Source organism: Oncorhynchus gorbuscha, unplaced genomic scaffold (assembly GCF_021184085.1).
Source record: "Oncorhynchus gorbuscha isolate QuinsamMale2020 ecotype Even-year unplaced genomic scaffold, OgorEven_v1.0 Un_scaffold_761, whole genome shotgun sequence".
NCBI classification, from domain to species: Eukaryota; Metazoa; Chordata; class Actinopteri; order Salmoniformes; family Salmonidae; genus Oncorhynchus; species Oncorhynchus gorbuscha.
Genome location: NW_025745798.1, coordinates 126613 through 153730, shown reverse-complemented (window position 1 = coordinate 153730; position 27118 = coordinate 126613). Strand labels below are relative to the sequence as shown.

The window sequence follows — 27118 nt, the reverse complement described above, 5'->3', positions numbered from 1 at the left end:
TGTCTATAGATCAGACATGGGTGTGTGTGTATGTGTGTGGTGTGTCTATACAGCAGACAGAGGAGTGTGTGTGTCTATAGATCAGACATGGGTGTGTGTGTATGTGTGTGGTGTGCCTATACAGCAGACAGAGGTGTGTGTGTGTGGTGTGTCTATACGGCAGACAGGTGTGTGTGTGTGTGTGTGTGGTGTGTCTATACGGCAGACAGGTGTGTGTGTGTCTATACGGTAGACAGGTGTGTGTGCGTGTCTATAGATCAGACAGGGGTGTGTGTGTGTGTGTGGTGTGTCTATAGATCAGACAGGGGTGTGTGTGTGGTGTGTCTATAGATCAGACAGGGGTGTGTGTGTGTGTGTGTCTATACAGCAGACAGAGGTGTGTGTGGAGTGTCTATACGGCAGACAGAGGTGTGTGTGTGTAGTGTCTATACGGCAGACAGGTGTGTGTGTGTGTGTGGAGTGTCTATACGGCAGACAGAGGTGTGTGTGTGTGTGGAGTGTCTATACGGCAGACAGAGGTGTGTGTGTGTGTGGAGTGTCTATACGGCAGACAGAGGTGTGTGTGTGTGGTGTGTCTATACGGCAGACAGAGGTGTGTGTGTTCTCCCTGAGGTGAGTATCAGTCAGATTCAGATAGCAGTGGAGATACCTCTGTATACAATACAACACACACACAAAATACTGTACACTAAATACACACCCATACAGTGAAAACATGATCAAATACCATCCATAGACAAATACTATGTAATGCCGTCCCCCTACACCACTGAATCCTGAAGGTTGAAGTTCAGGACTACTTTACACTGAGGTATTTTGTCCATATAAATACTGTTTCATTCAGAATGATCGTGACGTCTAGATACTCAAGAAGAGAATGACATTCAACATGACCGGTCTGTCTTTACACAGGCAACAGTGTGTGTGTGTTCAACACTCAATCACAACTACAGACAGCAATCACATAGCTGTCAATCTATCGAACCAATCAGAGCAGAGTATCAGAACATACACAGAGGCTCTAGCTCACGCATGAGGAACCACTACAATTTGCTCACACACCTCTCCAACGACTACATCACATCAGTTTGGGCTTGTTGGTTTCTACTCCTGTGCTTTGAAGGGAGAAGACCGTCAGAAAAGGCTGTCTGTCATACTCACTCACGGGACTACAAACCCCAGGTTGCTCGAAAAGTAGGAAGTCTGCATCCAAATCTATTGCTTCAACTGTGAAAGGTCATGGCAATGCCTTGTGGGAAAAAATGAACAGTTATAACACGGTGTTGGGTAGAGTTGCCCCTAGATGCTGATCTTAAGTCAGTTTCACATTTTCCCCACTAATGGTTAAGGTTAGGATTGGGGGAGGAGAAGCAGATCCTAGATCTGTACTTAGGGGAAACTTCACCCCCCTTACACACAGCCAGAACTCTCCATCAGACAGACAACACAGAGGTTACAATACGACAGGACGTTGTCATGGATACTCAATAGATCCATGATGATGGGGGGGGGGGGGGGGGGGACGACGACGACGCATACCACTATACACTAAACTGAACCCCCAAAACACACCTTGGTCGTACTCATTACTGCATACCGTAGCAAAACGGAAAACAAACGTTTCTCATTAGACAAATGGAGGTAGGTCCCTTCCTGTTTGCTTCCGTTCTGCTTCGATTATTATAGTCTAATAGCACAATAAAAATGTTAAAAAGAGTATTGAAGTGAAGCACATTGACCAAGAAGAGTAAAGGAGGACAACTAATGTAGCTTTATCTTCATTTTCTGGTTGAGTTACTATGAAGTCTGGGCAGAAATAAAGGACTTGAAGTCTTAAAGACGTATACGGATGGATATTGCAACAGTAAAGGAGAATAAACCCATGTGTGGTCATATGTTAGTATAATAGATAAATACAGTTTACAGTTCTTTCAGAAAACTAAATGATATCACCCAGTAGTGTTGGTTTCTTTCTCTTCTTGTTTCACATGAAAATATAGAAATCTTTGTTTTCATTCCCAATAAAAATCAAAAGTAGAAAAGGTCACTTAAAAGCACAGAGAGACAAACAGAAACGGAGAGAACATTCCAGAAATCCCCCCCCGCCCCAAAATCCCAGGCAGTTGGAGGTTCTAAGCGTCGTTCCTTTGAGACCAAAAGGAAAGTAGTTCCGACCAAGGACAAATAGTCCCCCTAGTCGAGAGGGCCCTGGAAGATGAGTCTAACGTATCCCTGCTCGCCACTCAGTTGCTGGGCGCAGAAGGGACAGGAGGCGTGGAAGGTGTGTGTTCCGTGCGGCAGCGGGATCTGACTCCAGAACACAGCAGTCTTCTCGGAACACACGTGACCACACGGTGAGAAGGCGTGGGTGGGCGGAGCCGTGTCCAGATAGAAGCTTGCCTCGCAGCCCAACCAGAGGGGAACGTACGGCCCAGTGGCTCGACACATAGGACACTCCCTGCTCCAGCCCTGCTCCCTCTCCTCCTGGTCCCGGTCCAGCCTGTCCCGGTCCAGCCTGTCTCTGTCCAGCCTGTCTCTGTCCCGGTGGCTTCCCCAGTTGTGGTAACCATGGACGTGGCCACACTGGAGATAGACCCACGGCTGCTTCTCATCTGGGGTGTCCTACAGTAGATGAGATACATCGTAAGTAATCCCATAAGGGGAGAATGGATGAGTCACCAGCAACACATACAGCAACAACACCTGGATACATCAGAAAACATATAGAACAGAAACCCCCTGCTGCCTTCTCTACAACTGGTCTTTCTCTACAGAAACCCCCTGCTGCCTTCTCTACAACTGGTCTTTCCCTACAGAAACCCCCTGCTGCCTTCTCTACTCTACAACTGGTCTTTCTCTACAGAAACCCCCTGCTGCCTTCTCTACAACTGGTCTTTCTCTACAGAAACCCCCTGCTGCCTTCTCTACAACTGGTCTTTCTCTACAGAAACCCCCTGCTGCCTTCTCTACTCTACAACTGGTCTTTCTCTACAGAAACCCCCTGCTGCCTTCTCTACAACTGGTCTTTCTCTACAGAAACCCCCTGCTGCCTTCCCAACTGGCTGAAACCCCCTTCTGCCTTCTCTACAACTGGTCTTTCTCTACAGTCTTTCTCTACAGAAACCCCTGCTGCCTTCTCTACAACTGGTCTTTCTCTACAGAAACCCCCTGCTGACAACTGGTCTTTCTCTACAGAAACCCCCCTGCTGCCTTCCCCTGCTGCCTTCTCTACAACTGGTCTTTCCCTACAGAAACCCCCTGCTGCCTTTCTCTACAACTGGTCTTTCCCTACAGAAACCCCCTGCTGCCTTCTCTACAACTGGTCTTTCTCTACAGAAACCCCTGCTGCCTTCTCTACAACTGGTCTTTCTCTACAGAAACCCCCTTCTGCCTTCTCTACAACTGGTCTTTCTCTACAGAAACCCCCTGCTGCCTTCTCTACAACTGGTCTTTCTCTACAGAAACCCCCTTCTGCCTTCTCTACAACTGGTCTTTCTCTACAGAAACCCCCTGCTGCCTTCTCTACAACTGGTCTTTCCCTACAGAAACCCCCTGCTGCTTTCTCTACAACTGGTCTTTCCCTACAGAAACCCCCTTCTGCCTTCTCTACAACTGGTCTTTCCCTACAGAAACCCCCTTCTGCCTTCTCTACAACTGGTCTTTCTCTACAGAAACCCCCTGCTGCCTTCTCTACAACTGGTCTTTCCCTACAGAAACCCCCTGCTGCCTTCTCTACAACTGGTCTTTCTCTACAGAAACCCCCTGCTGCCTTCTCTACAGAAACCTCCTGCTGCCTTCTCTACAACTGGTCTTTCCCTACAGAACCCCCCTGCTGCCTTCTCTACAACTGGTCTTTCCTTACAGAACCCCACTGCTGCCTTCTCTACAACTGGTCTTTCTCTACAGAAACCCCCTGCTGCCTTCTCTACAACTGGTCTTTCTCTACAGAACCCCCTGCTGTCTTCTCTACAACTGGTCTTTCTCTACAGAAACCCCCTGCTGCCTTCTCTACAACTGGTCTTTCTCTACAGAAACCCCTGCTGCCTTCTCTACAACTGGTCTTTCTCTATAGAAACCCCCTGCTTCCTTCTCTACAACTGGTCTTTCTCTACAGAAACCCCTGCTGCCTCCTCTACAACTGGTCTTTCTCTACAGAAACCCCCTGCTGCCTTCTCTACAACTGGTCTTTCTCTACAGAAACCCCCTGCTGCCTTCTCTACTCTACAACTGGTCTTTCTCTACAGAAACCCCCTGCTGCCTTCTCTACAACTGGTCTTTCTCTACAGAAACCCCTGCTGCCTTCTCTACAACTGGTTTTCTACAGAAACCCCTGCTGCCTTCTCTACAACTGGTCTTTCTCTACAGAAACCCCCTGCTGCCTTCTCTACAACTGGTCTTTCTCTACAGAACCCCCTGCTGCCTTCTCTACAACTGGTCTTTCCTTACAGAACCCCCCTGCTGCCTTCTCTACAACTGGTCTTTCTCTACAGAAACCCCCTGCTGCCTTCTCTACAACTGGTCTTTCTCTACAGAAACCCCCTGCTGCCTTCTCCCCTCTGCCTTCTCTACAACTGGTCTTTCTCTACAACTGGTCTTTCTCTACAGAAACCCCCTGCTCTCTTCTCTACAACTGGTCTTTCTCTACAGAAACCCCTGCTGCCTTCTCTACAACTGGTCTTTCTCTACAGAAACCCCCTGCTGCCTTCTCTACAACTGGTCTTTCTCTACAGAAACCCCCTGCTGCCTTCCCAACTGGCTGCCTTCTCTACAACTGGTCTTTCTCTACAGAAACCCCTGCTGCCTTCTCTACAACTGGTCTTTCTCTACAGAAACCCCCTGCTGCCTTCTCCCCTTGCTACAGAAACCCCTTGCCTTCTCTACAACTGGTCTTTCTCTACAGAAACCCCCTGCTGCCTTCTCTACAACTGGTCTTTCTCTACAGAAACCCCCTGCTGCCTTCTCTACAACTGGTCTTTCTCTACAGAAACCCCTGCTGCCCCCCTGCTGAAACCCCCTTCTCTACAACTGGTCTTTCCTTACAGAACCCCCTGCTGCCTTCTCTACAACTGGTCTTTCTCTACAGAAACCCCTGCTGCCTTCTCTACAAACAGAAACCCCCCTGCTGCCTTCTCTACAACTGGTCTTTCTCTACAGAAACCCCCTGCTGCCTTCTCTACAACTGGTCTTTCTCTACAGAAACCCCCTGCCTGCCTACAACTCTCTACAACTTCTTTACAACTGGTCTACAGAAACCCCCTGCTGCCTTCTCTACAACTGGTCTTTCTCTACAGAAACCCCCTGCTGCCTTCTCTACAACTGGTCTTTCTCTACAGAAACCCCCTGCTGCCTTCTCTACAACTGGTCTTTCTCTACAGAAACCCCTGCTGCCTTCTCTACAACTGGTCTTTCTCTACAGAAACCCCCTGCTGCCTTCTCTACAACTGGTCTTTCTGGTGCTGCCTTCTCTACAGAAACCTACCCCCTGCTGCCTTCTCTACAACTGGTCTTTCTACAGAACCCCCTGCTGCCTTCTCTACAACTGGTCTCTACAGAAACCCCCTGCTGCCTTCTCTACAACTGGTCTTTCTCTACAGAAACCCCCTGCTGCCTTCTCTACAACTGGTCTTTCTCTACAGAAACCCCCTGCTGCCTTCTCTACAACTGGTCTTTCTCTACAGAAACCCCCTGCTGCCTTCTCTACAACTGGTCTTTCTCTACAACTGGTCTTTCCCTACAGAAACCCCCTTCTGCCTTCTCTACAACTGGTCTTTCCCTAGTAGCTCTGACTTTACTGATTGCTACTTTATTAAGGAGAAATGTACTGACTATGACTGAGATGTGGTTGTCCCACCTAGCCACTAACTGTAGTGACTCTGGATAAGAGAGTCTGCTAAATGACTCCCTACTGTAGTGACTCTGGATAAGAGAGTCTGCTAAATGACTCCCTACTGTAGTGACTCTGGATAAGAGAGTCTGCTAAATGACTCCCTACTGTAGTGACTCTGGATAAGAGAGTCTGCTAAATGACTCCCTACCGTAGTGACTCTGGATAAGAGAGTCTGCTAAATGACTCCCTACTGTAGTGACTCTGGATAAGAGAGTCTGCTAAATGACTCCCTACTGTAGTGACTCTGGATAAGAGAGTCTGGTGGGTTCGATTCCCGGGACCACCCATACGTAGAATGTATGCACACATGATTGTAAGTCGCTTTGGATAAAAGCGTCTGCTAAATGGCATATATTATTATTATTGCTAAATGACTCACTACTGTAGTGACTCTGGATAAGAGAGTCTGCTAAATGACTAAATGTCTGGCTCAGTTGATAGAGCATGGTGCCATCAACACCAGTTTGATTCCCGCTGGGGCAACCAATAGGAAAATGTATGTAATAACTGCTGTATAACTGCTGTAAGTTGCTTTGGATAAGAGCATGTGCATTTGGGGGGGCGGCATATTTTCTATTGTATTGTCATTGTATTAGGGAGGGAACTCGCCTTGCGTCTCATGGAGGGGAAGGCCAGGGTGTTGAAGCCGACGGGACACTGGGGCCGGGCTGCGTTGATCTCCTGACGTAGCGCCTCCAGGTGTTTGATGGTGGGGGTGCGGCTCAGGCCCTCGGCCGTGCGCCACAGCAGCGTGGCTCCACACAGGTCTATCAGAGAGCCATCCACCAGCTCCTGACTCTCTGCCTCTACCTGAGGGGAGAGGGGACAATCTTCAAAACACGCAACAATATACACAACAATACGCGTCATTTCATCAGAACTTGCATTAAAGTAACATCACACATTAAACCTACTTTCAAAACTTTCAAATGATTACACTTTAACAAAATGTAAACAGACTCAGCGATATGACGTTGCCACGAATAGCAGAGCAGATATTGAGATGAGTACAATGTATGACTTCACTCTCTCAGTCACACTGACTATCTGTGCATGACTCCACTCTCTCAGTCACACTGAGTATCTGTGCATGACTCCACTCTCTCAGTCACACTGAGTATCTGTGCATGACTCCACTCTCTCAGTCACACTGAGTATCTGTGCATGACTCCAGTCTCTCAGTCACACTGAGTATCTGTGCATGACTCCACTCTCTCAGTCACACACACTATCTGTGCATGACTCCACTCTCTCAGTCACACTGAGTATCTGTGCATGACTCCACTCTCTCAGTCACACACTATCTGTGCATGACTCTCAGTCACACACACTATCTGTGCATGACTCCACTCTCTCAGTCACACACACTATCTGTGCATGACTCCACTCTCTCAGTCACACTGAGTATCTGTGCATGACTCCACTCTCTCAGTCACACACACTATCTGTGCATGACTCCACTCTCTCAGTCACACTGAGTATCTGTGCATGACTCTACTCTCTCAGTCACACACACTATCTGTGCATGACTCCACTCTCTCAGTCACACACACTATCTGTGCATGACTCCACTCTCTCAGTCACACACACTATCTGTGCATGACTCCACTCTCTCAGTCACACACACTATCTGTGCATGTACACAGGTGCTCTTCACGCTGCTACAAGGTGTGAGCTACGGGACCAAAACAGCGGAGAAGTTTAGCCGCGCGCTTCAACGCTCTTAGTTGTTGAGGAAATGGACCGGATAATATTGCTGTTTACTTTGTGCATCTCTGAGTACTGTTAAGGAGCAGTGTTGAAGGGGTGTAGTGTCTCGTTTAGCCCTGTAGATGGCAGGCTAGCCCATCTGTTCTCCACATCTCTGTATGGAGGTTGGAGAGCTGGTACACATTACTGACACACACACACACACACACACACACACACACACACACACACACACACACACACACACACACACACACACACACACACACACACACACACACACACACACACACACACACACCTCAGATCCTGTCTCAAACACGACACCCAACTCACATCCTGTCTCAAACACGACACCCAACTCACATCCTGTCTCAAACACGACACCCAACTCACATCCTGTCTCAAACACGACACCCAACTCACATCCTGTCTCAAACACGACACTACACCCAACTCACATCCTGTCTCTTACACGACACCCAACTCACATCCTGTCTCTTACACGACACCCAACTCACATCCTGTCTCTTACACGACACCCAACTCACATCCTGTCTCAAACACGACACTACACCCAACTCACATCCTGTCTCTTACACGACACGACACCCAACTCACATCCTGTCTCTTACACGACACCCAACTCACATCCTGTCTCTTACACGACACGACACCCAACTCACATCCTGTCTCTTACACGACACCCAACTCACATGCTGTCTCTTACACGACACCCAACGCACATCCTGTCTCAAACACGACACCCAACTCACATCCTGTCCCAAACACAACAACACAACCAACTCACATCCTGTCTCAAATACGACACTATACCCAACTCACATCCTGTCTCAAATACGACAACACAACCAACTCACATCCTGTCTCTTACACGACACCCAACTCACATCCTGTCTCTTACACGACACCCAACTCACATCCTGTCTCAAACACGACACCCAACTCACATCCTGTCTCAAACACGACAACACAACCAACTCACATCCTGTCTCAAACGCGACACTACACCCAACTCACATCCTGTCTCAAACGAGACACTACACCCAACTCACATCCTGTCTCTTACGCGACACTACACCCAACTCACATCCTGTCTCTTACGCGACACCCAACTCACATCCTGTCTCAAACACGACACCCAACTCACATCCTGTCTCATACGCGACACTACACCCAACTCACATCCTGTCTCTTACACGACACTACACCCAACTCACATCCTGTCTCTTACACAACACTACACCCAACTCACATCCTGTCTCTTACACGACACTACACCCAACTCACATCCTGTCTCTTACACGACACTACACCCAACTCACATCCTGTCTCAAACAAGACATTAAACTCACATCCTGTCTCTTACATGACACTACACCCAACTCACATCCTGTCTCAAACACTACACCCAACTCACATCCTGTCTCTTACACGACACTACACCCAACTCACATCCTGTCTCAAACAAGACATTAAACTCACATCCTGTCTCTTACACGACACTACACCCAACTCACATCCTGTCTCAAACACTACACCCAACTCACATCCTGTCTCAAACACGACACCAAACTCACATCCTGTCTCAAACACACACTGGCATCTCCTGCACACACACACACACATTAATCATGTCACACTCTCATTATAAATCAAGGCAGACTTTTATCAACACATACTGTAAGGACTCCAGGCCCTGGGGAGGGTGTGAGTGTGTTCTCCTATGGGTCTATCCTTAATTACAATCACTTCAACCCTGAACACTCAGACTGGGGAAGGACAAACAGGCCCACTGGCACTGGGTTCTGGTGGTGTGTGTGTGAGAACATTTCTGCATGTGCATATCTGTGTGGATGGTCTGTGCATGTGTGTGAAGGGCATACTGTAGGACACTATGCTGCAGTGTTGACCTCTTCTGTTTTCCCCAGTCACCTGCCTGGTGGACGGAGTCCTCTACTGACCGACGGTCACACACACACACACACACACACACACACACACACACACACACACACACACACACACACACACACACACACACACACACACACACACACACACACACACACACACACACACACACACACACACACACACACACACACACACACACACACACACACACACACACACACACACACACACACACACAGAACCAGTCACTTCCCATTTAACATAGACACGTACTGTCATATATCCTGTAAATACTACTATCTAAATGTACAACTACAGGCTGGGTATACTGCCATAGGCTACAGCCTCAAATCAACTACAGGCTGGGCCATAGGTTACAGCCTCAAATCAACTACAGGCTGGGCCATAGGTTACAGCCTCAAATCAACTACAGGCTGGGGCCATAGGCTACAGCCTCAAATCAACTACAGGCTGGGCCATAGGTTACAGCCTCAAATCAACTCAGGCTGGGTCAGGCTGGGCTGGGTCATAGGTTACAGCCTCAAATCAACTACAGGCTGGGCCATAGGTTACAGCCTCAAATCAACTACAGGCTGGGCCATAGGCTACAGCCTCAAATCAACTACAGGCTGGGCCATAGGTTACAGCCTCAAATCAACTACAGGCTGGGTCATAGGTTACAGCCTCAAATCAACTACAGGCTGGGCCATAGGTTACAGCCTCAAATCAACTACAGGCTGGGTCATAGGTTACAGCCTCAAATCAACTACAGGCTGGGCCATAGGTTACAGCCTCAAATCAACTACAGGCTGGGCCATAGGTTACAGACTCAAATCAACTCAGGCTGGGTCATAGGCTACAGCCTCAAATCACTTCAGGCTGGGTCATAGGCTACAGCCTCAAATCAACTTCAGGCTGGGTCATAGGTTACAGCCTCAAATCAACTACAGGCTGGGCTGGCTACAGCCTCAAATCAATACAGGCTGGGCCATAGGTTACAGCCTCAAATCAACTACAGGCTGGGCCATAGGTTACAGCCTCAAATCAACTACAGGCTGGGCCATAGGTTACAGCCTCAAATCAACTACAGGCTGGGCCATAGGTTACAGCCTCAAATCAACTACAGGCTGGGCCATAGGTTACAGCCTCAAATCAACTACAGGCTGGGCCATAGGTTACAGCCTCAAATCAACTACAGGCTGGGCCATAGGTTACAGCCTCAAATCAACTACAGGCTGGGCCATAGGCTACAGCCTCAAATCAACTACAGGCTGGGTCATAGGCTACAGCCTCAAATCAACTTCAGGCTGGGTCATAGGTTACAGCCTCAAATCAACTACAGGCTGGGTATACTGCCATAGGCTACAGCCTCAAATCAACTACAGGCTGGGCCATAGGTTACAGCCTCAAATCAACTACAGGCTGGGCCATAGGTTACAGCCTCAAATCAACTACAGGCTGGGCCATAGGTTACAGCCTCAAATCAACTACAGGCTGGGCCATAGGTTACAGCCTCAAATCAACTACAGGCTGGGCCATAGGTTACAGCCTCAAATCAACTACAGGCTGGGTCATAGGCTACAGCCTCAAATCAACTACAGGCTGGGCCATAGGTTACAGCCTCAAATCAACTACAGGCTGGGCCATAGGTTACAGCCTCAAATCAACTACAGGCTGGGCCATAGGTTACAGACTCAAATCAACTTCAGGCTGGGTCATAGGCTACAGCCTCAAATCAACTTCAGGCTGGGTCATAGGCTACAGCCTCAAATCAACTTCAGGCTGGGTCATAGGTTACAGCCTCAAATCAACTACAGGCTGGGTATACTGCCATAGGCTACAGCCTCAAATCAACTACAGGCTGGGCCATAGGTTACAGCCTCAAATCAACTACAGGCTGGGCCATAGGTTACAGCCTCAAATCAACTACAGGCTGGGTCATAGGCTACAGCCTCAAATCAACTACAGGCTGGGCCATAGGTTACAGCCTCAAATCAACTACAGGCTGGGCCATAGGTTACAGCCTCAAATCAACTACAGGCTGGGCCATAGGTTACAGCCTCAAATCAACTACAGGCTGGACCATAGGTTACAGCCTCAAATCAACTACAGGCTGGGCCATAGGTTACAGCCTCAAATCAACTACAGGCTGGGTCATAGGCTACAGCCTCAAATCAACTACAGGCTGGGCCATAGGTTACAGCCTCAAATCAACTACAGGCTGGGCCATAGGTTACAGCCTCAAATCGACTACAGGCTGGGTATACTGCCATAGGCTACAGCCTCAAATAAACTACAGGCTGGGCCATAGGCTACAGCCTCAAATAAACTACAGGCTGGGTATTCTGCCATAGGCTACAGCCTCAAATAAACTACAGGCTGGGCCATAGGCTACAGCCTCAAATCAACTACAGGCTGGGTATACTGCCATAGGCCACAGCCTCTAATCAACTACAGGCTGGGTATACTGCAATAGGCCACAGCCTCTAATCAACTACAGGCTGGGTATACTGCCATAGGCCACAGACTCTAATCAACTACAGGCTGGGTATACTGCCATAGGCCGCATCCTCTAATCAACTACAGGCTGGGTATACTGCCATAGGCCGCAGCCTCTAATCAACTACAGGCTGGGTATACTGCCATAGGCCGCAGCCTCAAATCAACTACAGGCTGGGTATACTGCCATAGGCCACAGCCTCTAATCAACTACAGGCTGGGTATACTGCCATAGGCTACAGCCTCAAATCAACTACAGGCTGGGTATACTGCCATAGGCCACAGACTCAAATCAACTACAGGCTGGGTATACTGCCATAGGCCACAGACTCAAATCAACTACAGGCTGGGTATACTGCCATAGGCTACAGCCTCAAATCACTGACATTCACACTAAACCTAAGACATGTCAAGGAGAAGACAAAGGCCTAAACATGTTCTTGTCCTAAGTTAGCCTTTTTCCTTAAAAAAATGTTTTGACCAGTAAAGGGGTCTTGCTAAGGCTTACCAGGATTCTTCATTTGGAGCTGAAAAGTTGCAGATTAAAAAGGAGCAATCTGTGATTGATACTGTACGTACATTTGACATATTTTTGTTTTATATAATAACCATTGAGTCTTGAAGAATATAACTTATAAAGTGCCTAATTAGCTTAGTTCAACTGTCGTACCTCATCAGAATTCCAAATATAAGCTTGTTATCCTTCGCTGTTTGTAAACAACGTAAATGTAAACAAACACCGTATAGCCTCAAAACATACGTTGGACATCATGGATGGTCAGTCCTCGTATCCATAACTCTGTCTGTGAACATGAGTGGTTCTATTTCTCCAGCCCCTCCCTCGGCTGTTTACCACATCAGTAACGGGTGACACTTGGGTTTTGTTTAAGCTGTAGATTGCCCCTTTAAATTCAGGATAAATTATGAAGTGGTATTGTTCTTCTTCCCCATGACATTACTGCACCCTGCAGCTGTGTGGAGGTTTTAATGTGACTGCATTACTGCACCCTGCAGCTGTGTGGAGGTTTTAATGTGACTGCATTACTGTACCCTGCAGCTGTGTGGAGGTTTTAATGTGACTGCATTACTGCACCCTGCAGCTGTGTCGATGTATTAATGTGACTGCACTACTGCACCCTGCAGCTGTGTGGAGGTTTTAATGTGACTGCATTACTGCACCCTGCAGCTGTGTGGAGGTTTTAATGTGACTGCATTACTGCACCCTGCAGCTGGGTGGATGTATTAATGTGACTGCATTACTGTACCCTGCAGCTGTGTGGAGGTTTTAATGTGACTGCATTACTGCACCCTGCAGCTGTGTGGAGGTTTTAATGTGACTGCATTACTGCACCCTGCAGCTGTGTGGAGGTATTAATGTGACTGCATTACTGCACCCTGCAGCTGTGTGGAGGTTTATTTATTAATGTGACTGCATTACTGCACCCTGCAGCTGTGTGGAGGTTTTAATGTGACTGCATTACTGTACCCTGCAGCTGTGTGGAGGTTTTAATGTGACTGCATTACTGCACCCTGCAGCTGTGTGGAGGTATTAATGTGACTGCATTACTGCACCCTGCAGCTGTGTGGAGGTTTTAATGTGACTGCATTACTGCACCCTGCAGCTGTGTGGAGGTTTTAATGTGACTGCATTACTGTACCCTGCAGCTGTGTGGAGGTTTTAATGTGACTGCATTACTGCACCCTGCAGCTGTGTGGAGGTTTATTTATTAATGTGACTGCATTACTTTATACAGGAGGGCACAGGGAAGGTAGGTGACTACATTACTTTATACAGGAGGGAACAGGGAATGTAGGTGACTGCATTACTTTATACAGGAGGGCACAGGGAAGGTAGGTGACTACATTACTTTATACAGGAGGGAACAGGGAAGGTAGGTGACTGCACTACTTTATACAGGAGGGAACAGGGAAGGTAGGTGACTGCACTACTTTATACAGGAGGGAACAGGGAAGGTAGGTGACTTTACTACTTTATACAGGAAGGAACAGGGAAGGTAGGTGACTGCACTACTTTATACAGGAGGGAACAGGGAAGGTAGGTGACTGCTCTACTTTACACAGGAGGGAACAGGGAAGGTAGGTGACTGCACTACTTTACACAGGAGGGACCAGGGAAGGTAGGTGACTGCACTACTTTACACAGGAGGGACCAGGGAAGGTAGGTGACTGCACTACTTTACACAGGAGGTCATTTTCCTGTGGCATTCTGTAGATCAGTGGTTCCCAACCGGTGTGGCGAGGCCTTGAGGAAGTCTGCGCTGGGAAACTTTATTTTTTAAACACTTATTAACGAGACCAGTGGACTTTTGACTTGGGAGCACTAGTGGCGGTCAGGTGAAACATTAAATGTCACTTAGTTAGGGGGCGGCTCTCTCACCATCTTGCCCTGTGTGTGTGTGTGTGTCTCACCATCTTGCCCTGTGTGTGTGTGTGTCTCACCATCTTGCCCTGTGTGTGTGTGTGTGTCTCACCATCTTGCCCTGTGTGTGTGTGTGTGTCTCACCATCTTGCCCTGTGTGTGTGTGTGTGTGTGTCTCACCATCTTGCCCTGTGTGTGTGTGTGTGTGTCTCACCATCTTGCCCTGTGTGTGTGTGTGTGTCTCACCATCTTGCCCTGTGTGTGTGTGTGTCTCACCATCTTGCCCTGTGTGTGTGTGTGTCTCACCATCTTGCCCTGTGTGTGTGTCTCACCATCTTGCCCTGTGTGTGTGTGTGTCTCACCATCTTGCCCTGTGTGTGTGTGTGTGTGTGTGTGTGTGTGTGTGTGTGTGTGTGTGTGTGTGTGTGTGTGTGTGTGTGTGTGTGTGTGTGTGTGTGTGTGTGTGTGTGTGTGTGTGTGTGTGTGTGTCTCACCATCTTGTGTGTGTGTGTGTCTCACCATCTTGCCCTGTGTGTGTGTGTGTCTCACCATCTTGTGTGTGTGTGTGTGTGTGTCTCACCATCTTGCCCTGTGTGTGTGTGTGTCTCACCATCTTGCCCTGTGTGTGTGTGTGTCTCACCATCTTGCCCTGTGTGTGTGTGTGTGTCTCACCATCTTGCCCTGTGTGTGTGTGTGTGTCTCACCATCTTGCCCTGTGTGTGTGTCTCACCATCTTGCCCTGTGTGTGTGTGTCTCACCATCTTGCCCTGTGTGTGTGTGTCTCACCATCTTGCCCCGCTGCTGAGCGGAGCGGGTCTCTCGGAGGGTGAAGACGTTACCGCAGACGGAGATTTCTCTCCAGACACCCGGTTTGGAGTCCTCCGTGAAGCCGTGGCGAGGGTGCATCACCAGCACGCCGTTGGTGGTCAGACCGTCCATCTGACCGTCACACGTCTTCCATTTAGCCGCCTTCTCCTGACGGGGGAGGGGGGGGTTAGAGGGAAATAGAAAGTAAATTGTTAATTTCGTGTCAAGATTTACTGTACTGTGTGGTATGCATGTACCTTTCTGAACATTTTAACAAATCAAAGAGGGAGGTGAAAATCCCCCCCATTTTCATTTTAGTGACACACACACACACCTGCCCTCCCCCATCCCCCCACACCCCCTCCCCACCCCCCCCCCCTCCCCTCCCCACTCACCCCTCCCCCTCCCACTCCCCCTCCCCCTCACCCCCTCCCCACTCACCCCCTCCCCACTCACCCCCTCCCCACTCACCCCTAGGAAGATGTTCTTGGAGCTGTCGAAGCCAGCAGCGTAGATGCGTGCGGTGTAGGGGGGCGTCCTCTGACACATGACACGGCAGGCGAAGCGAGAGATGGTGCTCTGGACTGACTGGGTGTCTGAGTTACTCTGGCTCCCTGCCACCGTGTCGGTTACCACAAAGTCTATAGGGCTCTCTGTGGAACGACCAATCTGACAGGAGGAGGGAGGGTGGGGAACGGTGGGAGAGAGAAAGACAATATGTTACAAGTAGGTTGACTTTATGTGGGAGACAGACAGAGAGAGAGAGAGAACTGAGGAGAGAGAAAGACAATATGTTACAAGTAGGTTGACTTTATGTGGGAGACAGACAATAGAGAGAAGAGAGAGAGAGAAAGAACTGGGAGACAGACAGAGAGAGGAGAGAGAGAAAGACAATATGTTACAAGTAGGTTGACTTTATGTGGGAGACAGACAGAGAGAGAGAGAGAACTGAGGAGAGAGAAAGACAATATGTTACAAGTAGGTTGACTTTATGTGGGAGACAGACAGAGAGAGAGAACTGAGGAGAGAGAAAGACAGAGGACGTAAATGTGTTTAGAGACATTGACTGCACAGGTCGATTTAAATCTAATTCCATTCAAAACAGGTAGTATGTTATTTATGCTCATAACTAATGTCTTATCAAGGGGGTTTACATGTACTTCAGACTGCCTCACAGAAACAGGCTCCTGCCCTATGGGTCATTCTGACTCAGACAAGACTAACTAACTTCATACTGTAACTAGTTAACACACAACACATTTGAAAGTACAAACACAAGCCAATACATTCACGTAAATATGTAAGAATATGCATAGGTCCCAAATGGCGCCCTATTCCCTAATAGTCCTATGGCCCCTGGTTGAAAGAAGTGCACTATTTAGGGAATAGGGTGCACTACAGAGCCCTATGGCCCCTGGTTAAAAAGTAGTGCACTATACAGGGCAGGGATATTCAACTCTGACCCTACGAGGTCCGGAGCCTTTCTGTTCTACCTGATCATTAATATCACCCACCTGGTGTCCCAGGTCTAAACCAGTCCCTGGTTAGAGGGGAATCACCCACCTGGTGTCCCAGGTCTAAACCAGTCCCTGGTTAGAGGGGAATCACCCACCTGGTGTCCCAGGTCTAAACCAGTCCCTGGTTAGAGGGGAATCACCCACCTGGTGTCCCAGGTCTAAACCAGTCCCTGGTTAGAGGGGAATCACCCACCTGGTGTCCCAGGTCTAAACCAGTCCCTGGTTAGAGGGGAATCACCCACCTGGTGTCCCAGGTCTAAACCAGTCCCTGGTTAGAGGGGAATCACCCACCTGGTGTCCCAGGTCTAAACCAGTCCCTGGTTAGAGGGGAATCACCCACCTGGTGTCCCAGGTCTAAACCAGTCCCTGGTTAGAGGGGAATCACCCACCTGGTGTCCCAGGTCTAAACCAGTCCCTGGTTAGAGGGGAATCACCCACCTGGTGTCCCAGGTCTAAACCAGTCCCTGATTAGAGGGGAATCACCCACCTGGTGTCCCAGGTCTAAACCAGTCCCTGGTTAGAGGGGAATCACCCACCTGGTGTCCCAGGTCTAAACCAGTCCCTGATTAGAGGGGAATCACCCACCTGGTGTCCCAGGTCCCAGTCCCTGATTAGAGGGGAACAATGGTGTCCCAGGTCTAAACCAGTCCCTGGTTAGAGGGGAATCACCCACCTGGTGTCCCAGGTCTAAACCAGTCCCTGATTAGGGAGGGGAATCACCCACCTGGTGTCCCAGGTCAAAATCAGTCCCTGATTAGAGGGGAACAACCTGGTGTACAGGTGGAACAGTCTTGGCCCTGGTCATAGGGGGATACATACTTAGGAATAGGGTGCACTACAACTAGGGCCCTGGTCAAAAGAAATGCACTACTTAGGGAATAGGGTGCACTACCAGAGCCCTATGGGCCCTGGGTCAAAAGAAATGCACTACTTAGGGAATAGTGTGCACTACAGAGCCCTATGGGCCCTGGTCAAAAGGGGAAAGTGCACTACTTTGGGCCCTGGGGATATAGGAATAGGTGCACTACAGAGCCCTGTGGGCCCTGGTCAAAAGAAATGCACTACTTAGGGAATAGGGTGCACTACAGAGCCCTATGGGCCCTGGTCAAAAGAAATGCACTACTTAGGGAATAGTGTGCACTACAGAGCCCTATGGGCCCTGGTCAAAAGAAGTGCACTACTTAGGGAATAGTGTGCACTACAGAGCCCTATGGGCCCTGGTCAAAAGAAGTGCACTACTTAGGGAATAGTGTGCACTACAGAGCCCTATGGGCCCTGGTTAAAAGATGTGCAATACACTAGGGTTGGGTGACTAAGATTTTATCGTCTATCGATGTGTGACAGCGATCGTTGATGGTGGCGACATTGTGATGTCACAAACTATGGTTTAGCATATTTAAAACTGGACCGCAGCACCAGAGTCTGACATCACGGCGACATGCCAAATGCCCTTTTCACCTAACTGCCTAAATGTTCAAAATATATGGTAGTTATTCTCTGCTAGCTAGCCAACAGCTAGCCAACGCTAGCCAACGTCTTCTGTATAGAACTCAACTACCCGGTCGCATTCACAGGTTGTATCACATTTTCACTTCATTTTCATTACAGTACAACGGTTTGATTTGTTTGATCGTAGCTAGCTACTTAGCTAGCTACATAGCCGTCTTTGTATCAAAGATAATTGTGTAGTCTAGAGCGATTTTCTAGGTTCGCTAGCCATCTATTGTCGTTCTTTTAACGCAACGTAACGTAAACAACACTGTTAGCTAGCCTGCTAGCCCCCGAATAGCAACACTGCAGAAACTATTACACTCAACGGAACGACTTGATTAGTGTAGTGTCAACAACGCACCCACTGCCAGCTGGCCTACTTCAGCAGTACTGTATCATTTTAATCATTTTAGTCAATAAGATTCTTGCTACGTAGCTTAACTTTCTGAACATTCGAGACGTGTAGTCCACTTGTCATTCCAATCTCCTTTGCATTAGCGTAGCCTCTTCTGTAGCCTGTCAACTATGTGTCGGTTTATCCCTGTTCTCTCCTCTCTGCACAGACCATACAAACGCTCCTCACCGCGTGGCCGCGGCCACCCTACTCTGGTGGTCCCAGCGCGCACGACCCACGTGGAGTTCCAGGTCTCCGGTAGCCTCTGGAACTGCCAATCTGCGGTCAACAAGGCAGAGTTCATCTCAGCCCATGCCTCCCTCCAGTCCCTCGACTTCTTGGCCCTGACGGAAACATGGATCACCACAGACAACACTGCTACTCCTACTGCTCTCTCTTCGTCCGCCCACGTGTTCTCGCACACCCGAGAGCGTCTGGTCAGCGGGGTGGTGGCACCGGGATCCTCATCTCTCCCAAGTGGTCATTCTCTCTTTCTCCCCTTACCCATCTGTCTATCGCCTCCTTTGAATTCCATGCTGTCACAGTTACTAGCCCTTTCAAGCTTAACATCCTTATCATTTATCGCCCTCCAGGTTCCTCGGAGAGTTCATCAATGAGCTTGATGCCTTGATAAGCTCCTTTCCTGAGGACGGCTCACCTCTCACAGTTCTGGGCGACTTTAACCTCCCCACGTCTACCTTTGACTCTTTCCTCTCTGCCTCCTTCTTTCCACTCCTCTCCTCTTTTGACCTCACCCTCTCACCTTCCCCCCTACTCACAAGGCAGGCAATACGCTCGACCTCATCTTTACTAGATGCTGTTCTTCCACTAACCTCATTGCAACTCCCCTCCAAGTCTCCGACCACTGCCTTGTATCCTTTTCCCTCTCGCTCTCATCCAACACCTCCCACACTGCCCCTACTCGGATGGTATCGCGCCGTCCCAACCTTCGCTCTCTCTCCCCCGCTACTCTCTCCTCTTCCATCCTATCATCTCTTCCCTCCGCTCAAACCTTCTCCCACCTATCTCCTGATTCTGCCTCCTCAACCCTCCTCTCCTCCCTCTCTGCATCCCTTGACTCTCTATGTCCCCTATCCTCCAGGCCGGCTCGGTCCTCCCTCCCGCTCCGTGGCTCGATGACTCATTGCGAGCTCACAGAACAGGGCTCCGGGCAGCCGAGCGGAAATGGAGGAAAACTCGCCTCCCTGCGGACCTGGCATCCTTTCACTCCCTCCTCTCTACATTTTCCTCCTCTGTCTCTGCTGCTAAAGCCACTTTCTACCACGCTAAATTCCAAGCTTCTGCCTCTAACCCTAGGAAGCTCTTTGCCACCTTCTCCTCCCTCCTGAATCCTCCGCCCCTCCCCCTCCCTCTCTCTGCAGATGACTTCGTCAACCATTTTGAAAAGAAGGTCGACGACATCCGATCCTCGTTTGCTAAGTCAAACGACACCGCTGGTTCTGCTCACACTGCCCTACCCTGTGCTCTGACCTCTTTCTCCCCTCTCTCTCCAGATGAAATCTCGCGTCTTGTGACGGCCGGCCGCCCAACAACCTGCCCGCTTGACCCTATCCCCTCCTCTCTTCTCCAGACCATTTCCGGAGACCTTCCCCCTTACCTCACATCAACATCAACCATCCTGACCGTTGGCTACGTCCCTTCCGTCTTCAAGAGAGCGAGAGTTGCACCCCTTCTGAAAAAACCTACACTCGATCCCTCCGATGTCAACAATTACAGACCAGTATCCCTTCTTTCTTTTCTCTCCAAAACTCTTGAACGTGCCGTCCTTGGCCAGCTCTCCGCTATCTCTCTCTGAATGACCTTCTTGATCCAAATCAGTCAGGTTTCAAGACTAGTCATTCAACTGAGACTGCTCTCCTCTGTATCACGGAGGCGCTCCGCACTGCTAAAGCTAACTCTCTCTCCTCTGCTCTCATCCTTCTAGATCTATCGGCTGCCTTCGATACTGTGAACCATCAGATCCTCCTCTCCACCCTCTCCGAGTTGGGCATCTCCGGCGCGGCCCACGCTTGGATTGCGTCCTACCTGACAGGTCGCTCCTACCAGGTGGCGTGGCGAGAATCTGTCTCCTCACCACGCGCTCTCACCACTGGTGTCCCCCAGGCTCTGTTCTGGCCCTCTCCTAATAACCTCACATGGTCTCTCTTATCATTGCTATGCAGACGACACACAATTAATCTTCTCCTTTTCCCCCTTCTGATGACCAGGTGGCGAATCGCATCTCTGCATGTCTGGCAGACATATCAGTGTGGATGACGGATCACCACCTCAAGCTGAACTCGGCAAGACGGAGCTGCTCTTCCTCCCGGGGAAGGACTGTTCCATGATCTCGCCATCACGGTTGACAACTCCATTGTGTCCTCCTCCCAGAGCGCCAAGAACCTTGGCGTGATCCTGGACAACACCCTGTCGTTCTCAACTAACATCAAGGCGGTGGCCCGTTCCTGTAGGTTCATGCTCTACAACATGCAGAGTAACCCTGCCTCACACAGGAAGCGGCGCAGGTCCTAATCCAGGCACTTGTCATCTCCCGTCTGGATTGCAACTCGCTGCTGGCTGGGCTCCCTGCCTGTGCCATTAAACCCTTCAACTCATCCAGAACGCCGCAGCCCGTCTGGTGTTCAAGAGTTCTGACGTCACCCAGCTCCTCCGTTCTCTCCACTGGCTTCCAGTTGTAACATCCGCTCAAGACCATGGTGCTTGCCCGGTGAGGGGAACGGCACCTCAGTACCTCCAGGCTCTGATCAGGCCCTACACCCAAACAAGGGCACTGCGTTCATCCACCTCTGGCCTGCTCGCCTCCCTACCACTGAGGAAGTACAGCTCCCGCTCAGCCCAGTCAAAACTGTTCGCTGCCCTGGCCCCCAATGGTGGAACAAACTCCCTCACGACGCCAGGACAGCGGAGTCAATCACCACCTTCCGGAGACACCTGAAACCCCACCTCTTTAAGGAATACCTAGGATAGGTTAAGTAATCCCTCTCACCCCACCCCCCCTAAGTTTTAGATGCACTATTGTTAAGTGACTGTCCCACTGGATGTCATAAGGTGAATGCACCAATTTGTAAGTCGCTCTGGATAAGAGCGTCTGCTAAATGACTTAAATGTAAATGTAAATGTAGAACCATGTAGAAAGAGTGAAGAGCACCAAAGCAGTGTAACAATCTCAGATCTGCCCTAACAGGTCCCCCCATCCCCTCTCCCCCCCATCCCCTCTCAAACATGGGATGATCTGGGGTCAGGCTTATTGTTTAAAACAGAAAGGAGCCCAGAAGACAGAACGTTCCAGATGTGCTTTACCCTGATGATCCAGACTAAATAACACCCTACACTTGATACGACTATAATGTATATCTATGCTTTTAAAGGTAGGATCATTTAACTGATATCTGAGGATTTTGTATAGACAACAGAAACACTACTAAGTTGCACATCTGCTGGTGGGCAAATGAAAGCAACAGTCCCCTCCACAAAACGCTGTTTACATTGATATCCATACTGAATGAAGCACTTAGAAAGAGACCTCACGGACACCCAAAACTTTTTCACTTCATTTAAGAGGGGAAATTTGCCTTAAAATGTTTTTTTTTGTCTAACTGACTTAAAAGTGAAGGAACGTTTAAGAGAAAATGTCCTTAAGGATGTTTTCTGCAACTGGGCCCAGAAGGATGAGTTTGTAGTTACCTGGAACATGTCTGTGCTGTTATCATGAGTATATTCCACCACCACAGTCTGACCTCTGGATAACGTGTAGGAGATGCTGTGTTGGTCCTTGTTGCTGATAGCCTGGAGAGGGGAGGGGGGACAGAGGGAGGGGGGACAGGGGGGGACAGAGACAGGGACAGAGAGAAGGAGGGAGGGACAGAGGGAGGGAGGGACAGAGACAGGGAGGGAGGACGGAGACAGGGGAGGAATGGAGAAATGAGGAACGATCAGTATAGAAATGTTGAACAGAGAAGGTTCTGTCCTCAGCTCTTTTTGTTATATTTCTATCTGCTAAGTAGCGTTCTAAACGTGTCTCTCTCTCTCACACACACACACACACACACACACACACACACACACACACACACACACACACACACACACACACACACACACACACACACACACACACACACACACACACACACACACACACACACACACACACACACACAAATCCAAATGGTCCCCAACAATCCCAGCCTCATGGTTTAACAGGCCTGTTTAAAGACTTAATTAAGAGACAGACATGTGTTTCCAAGGACACACACACTTTGTAGGACATCTCTCTGCTGCCCTTCATTGGTCAGTTCACACTGAACTCTGCCGTAAACAGCCAGGGTGTTCCGTGTGTTCGTAAAGGCATGGTTCACATACTTCCACTGTTAACCAAGGCAGGAGTGTTATGGTGTTGTGTGTAGGTTTTTAATTGAATTACACGTTTTTTTTTAAATTACCTTTATTTAACTAGTCAAGTCAGTTAAGAAAAAATCTTGTATACAACGACGGCCTAACAAAGGACACAAAGGCCTCCTGCAGGGACAGGGGAGAAAGGCCTCCTGCAGGGACAGGGTAAAAGGCCTCCTGCAGGGACAGGGTAAAAGGCCTCCTGCAGGGACAGGGTAAAAGGCCTCCTGCAGGGACAGGGTAGAAAGGCCTCCTGCAGGGACAGGGTAGAAAGGCCTCCTGCAAGGACAGGGTAGAAATGCCTCCTGCAAGGACAGGGTAGAAATGCCTCCTGCAGGGACAGGGTAGAAATGCCTCCTGCAGGGACAGGGTAGAAATGCCTCCTGCAGGGACAGGGTAGAAATGCCTCCTGCAGGGACAGGGGTAAATGCCTCCTGCAGGGACAGGGTAGAAATGCCTCCTGCAGGGACAGGGTAGAAATGCCTCCTGCAGGGACAGGGTAGAAATGCCTCCCTGCAGGGACAGGGTAGAAATGCCTCCTGCAGGGACAGGTAGAAATGCACTCCTGCAGGGACAGGGTAGAAATGCCTCCTGCAGGGACAGGGTAGAAATGCCTCCTGCAGGGACAGGGTAGAAATGCCTCCTGCAGGGACAGGGTAGAAATGCCTCCTGCAGGGACAGGGTAGAAATGCCTCCTGCAGGGACAGGGTAGAAAGGCCTCCTGCAGGGACAGGGTAGAAAGGCCTCCTGCAGGGACAGGGTAGAAAGGCCTCCCTGCAGGGACAGGGTAGAAATGCCTCCTGCAGGGACAGGGTAGAAATGCCTCCTGCAGGGACAGGGTAGAAATGCCTCCTGCAGGGACAGGGTAGAAATGCCTCCTGCAGGGACAGGGTAGAAATGCCTCCTGCAGGGACAGGGTAGAAAGGCCTCCTGCAGGGACAGGGTAGAAAGGCCTCCTGCAGGGACAGGGTAGGAAAGGCCTCCTGCAGGGACAGGGTAGAAAGGCCCCTGCAGGGACAGGGTAGAAAGGCCCTGCAGGGACAGGGTAGAAAGGCCCCTGCAGGGCCAGGGTAGAAAGGCCTCCTGCAAGGGTAGAAAGGCCTCTGCAAGGACAGGGTGCTGGAATTAAAAATACAAATATAAGACAAAACACACACATCACAACAAGAGATACTGGTAGGGGGTGTGTGTGTGTGGGTGTCTTACCTTAGCTGCCTGTGCGGTGCAGGCAGCGTGCACTGTGCTGGGTTTGACCCCATTAGCCTTGGGTCTCTTAGACAGACTGAAACGGCTTTTCCTCCTGCCTCGATCACCGTTGGGGAGAGAGCCATTGTACCTAAAGAGACAGACAGAGAGAGAGAGATAAACAAAGGGATAGGATGCCATGTTGGAAGCAAGAAGTGTTCCTAGAGCAGGCAGGGGGAGTTGCTGTGAGTTCACAGACATGCCTGTATTTTTTTTTTTTGTGTGTGTGTGTGTGTGTGTGTTATCTTTGTGGGTACTGGAAATCCCCCAAAGTATTTCCCAGGTCCCCATGAGTACAAAGGCTAGATTTACAGATAGGTTTAAGCTATGAGTGTGTGTGATCCAGCTCTGCTGATATCTCATCACTGTTTTCCATTGGAGACCAGGACCAACACTACTGTTATAATCATCTTCCTGGAGACCAACACTACTGTTATAATCATCTCCCTGGAGACCAACACTACTGTTATAATCATCTCCCTGGAGACCAACACTACTGTTATAATCATCTCCCTGGAGACCAACACTACTGTTATAATCATCTCCTGGAGACCAACACTACTGTTATAATCATCTACCTGACAGCCTGGAGACCAGGAAACAGTGAGTCAGCACACACAAACATACGCAGGTACACAAAAACACACGTGTGTGCGTGCTTGCATGTGCTTTAAACACAACACCACCCACAATAACCACCTCGAAGAGACTAGGAAGCAACGTCATCATCAACGTAGGAACAGCCATAAGTATCTGAGTTCGTATCATCCAGTTGCTTGCACAGACTGGAATATATACCACCTCAGTCATCGGCTTCATCAATAAGTGCATCGACGACATTGTTCCCACAGTGACCGTCTCCATAGTGACCGTACGTACATATCCCAACCAGAAGCCATGGATTACAGGCAATATCTGCATCGAAGCTAAAGGCTAGACCTGCTGCTTTCAAGGAGCGGGTCAGTAATCTGACGTAACCGAAGAAATCATGCTATGCCCCCAGATGAACCATCACACAAGCAAAGCGTCAATATAGTATTAACCTTTTAGGGTTAGGGGCAGCATTTTCACTTTTTGGATGAATTGCGTGCCCATAGTGAACTGCCTGCTACTCTATCCTAGATTGCTAATATATGCATATTATTATAACTATTGGATAGAAAACACTCTGAAGTTTCTAAAACTGTTTGAATTATGTCTGTGAGTATAACAGAACTCATAGGGCAAGGAAACTTCCAAACAGGAAGTGGAAATTCTGGGGCTGGTTGATTTTCAAGTCATCGCCTAATCACATCCAAATAAGATATGGATCTGTTCGCACTTCCTAAGCCTTCCACTAGATGTCAACAGTCAGTAGAACGTGGAATGAAGCCTATAGGGATGTGGGACCGGGATAGCAGCTATTTGAGTCACTGGTCAGGCAGAATGCCAGTTCCTGGATACACGCAGCAGTCATTATATCTCCATGCGTTCCATTACTCTGTAGACAAAACGAATGCTCCGGTTGGAACATTATTGGATATATATGATAATAACATCCTGAAGATTGATTCTCTACTTAGTTTGACCAGTTTATTCGACCTGGAAAATAACTTTTTGAAGTTTTTGTCCGAGTTCGCCTGGACCAGCGGCAGCTTTGGACATGTGAACGAAACGTGCTAATTGGACACTAGTAATGGACATTATGGAAAAAAACAACGATTTATTGCGGGGCGAGTCCGTTAGCTGAGCTGTGTCCTAGACCGGTTAAGATTGAATCCTACTACACCGGCTCTGACACTCGCCAGATTTGGCAGGGCTTGAAAACTTCTCCTTAATGCAACTGTCGTGTCAGATTTAAAAAACTTTACCGGAGAAAGCAAACCATGCAGTAATCTGAGTACAGCCTTTAGACAACAAAGCAGCCAAAAGACACCCGTCATATTGGGTAGTCATTGGGTAGTCAACATACTCAGAAATAGCAGTTTAAATATTCACTTTACCTTGACGATCTTCATCAAAATGCACTCCCAGTAAATCCCAGTTCCACCATAAATGTTTGATTTGTTCGATAATGTCCATCAGTTATGTCCAAATATCTTCTTTTGCTAGGCGTTTGGAAAACAAATCCAAAAGCGCGTTCAGGTCGCACCGAACGTCGGACGAAAGTTCAAAAGTTCCCGTTACAGCCCGTAGAAACATGCCAACCTAAGTATGGAATCAATCTTTAGGATGTTAACATAAAACTTCATTCATGTTCCAACCGGACAATTCCTTTGTCTGTACAAAAGAAGTGGAACGTAGCTACCTTTCACGTGAGCGCGCCAGACCGAGGCTGTGGCACTCTGCCAGACCACTCACCAAAGAGCCCTTATGAGCCCCTCCTTTAAAGTAGAATCCTCAAAACAGTGGAAGCATTGGGAAGTGAAACAACTAATATCAAATTCTGTATACAAACCTCAGATTTCCCACTTCCTGGTTGGATTTTTCTCAGTTTTTTGGCCTGCCATATGAGTTCTGTTATACTCACAGACATCATTCAAACAGATTTAGAAACTTCAGAGTGTTTTCTATCCAAATGTACTAATTACATGCATATTCTAGCTTCTACGGCTTAATTTGGGCACGTTTTTATCCAAGCTACCCAACTGTAAGTAAGCATTTCATGGTAAAGTTCACTTTTTTTGTATTCCGTGCATGTAACAAATAAAGTTTGATTTGATCAACATAGAGGGACAGCCATAAGTATCTGAGTATCATCAACATAGAGGAACAGCCATAAGTATCTGAGTATCATCAACATAGAGGGACAGCCATAAGTATCTGAGTATCATCAACATAGAGGAACAGCCATAAGC

At 48.8% G+C, this 27118-nt stretch overlaps 1 protein-coding gene across 1 annotated transcript; it reads right to left on the bottom strand.

Annotated features, from left to right (window-relative positions):
- Positions 1-485: 485 nt before the first annotated feature.
- On the bottom strand, positions 486-25145 carry LOC124020079 (E3 ubiquitin-protein ligase pellino homolog 1-like). The gene is made up of 8 exons (XM_046335489.1): positions 25131-25145; positions 24860-24867; positions 24243-24372; positions 22329-22430; positions 15693-15890; positions 15201-15389; positions 6497-6697; positions 486-2622 (listed from the first exon to the last, which is right to left on the bottom strand). The coding sequence occupies exons 1-8, from the start codon at positions 25143-25145 to the stop codon at positions 2194-2196; spliced, it is 1272 nt and encodes a 423-aa protein (XP_046191445.1). The 3' UTR covers positions 486-2193.
- Positions 25146-27118: the final 1973 nt, after the last annotated feature.

Bases quoted from the DNA above. Each gene is read 5' to 3' on its own strand.
- LOC124020079 (XM_046335489.1), bottom strand. The intron at 22,431-24,242 runs GTAAGACACCCA...TCCCCTCTCCAG, and splicing joins GCACCGCACAGGCAGCTAAG to GCTATCAGCAACAAGGACCA. The intron at 2,623-6,496 runs GCGAGTTCCCTC...CATCTACTGTAG, and splicing joins TCCCCTCCATGAGACGCAAG to GACACCCCAGATGAGAAGCA.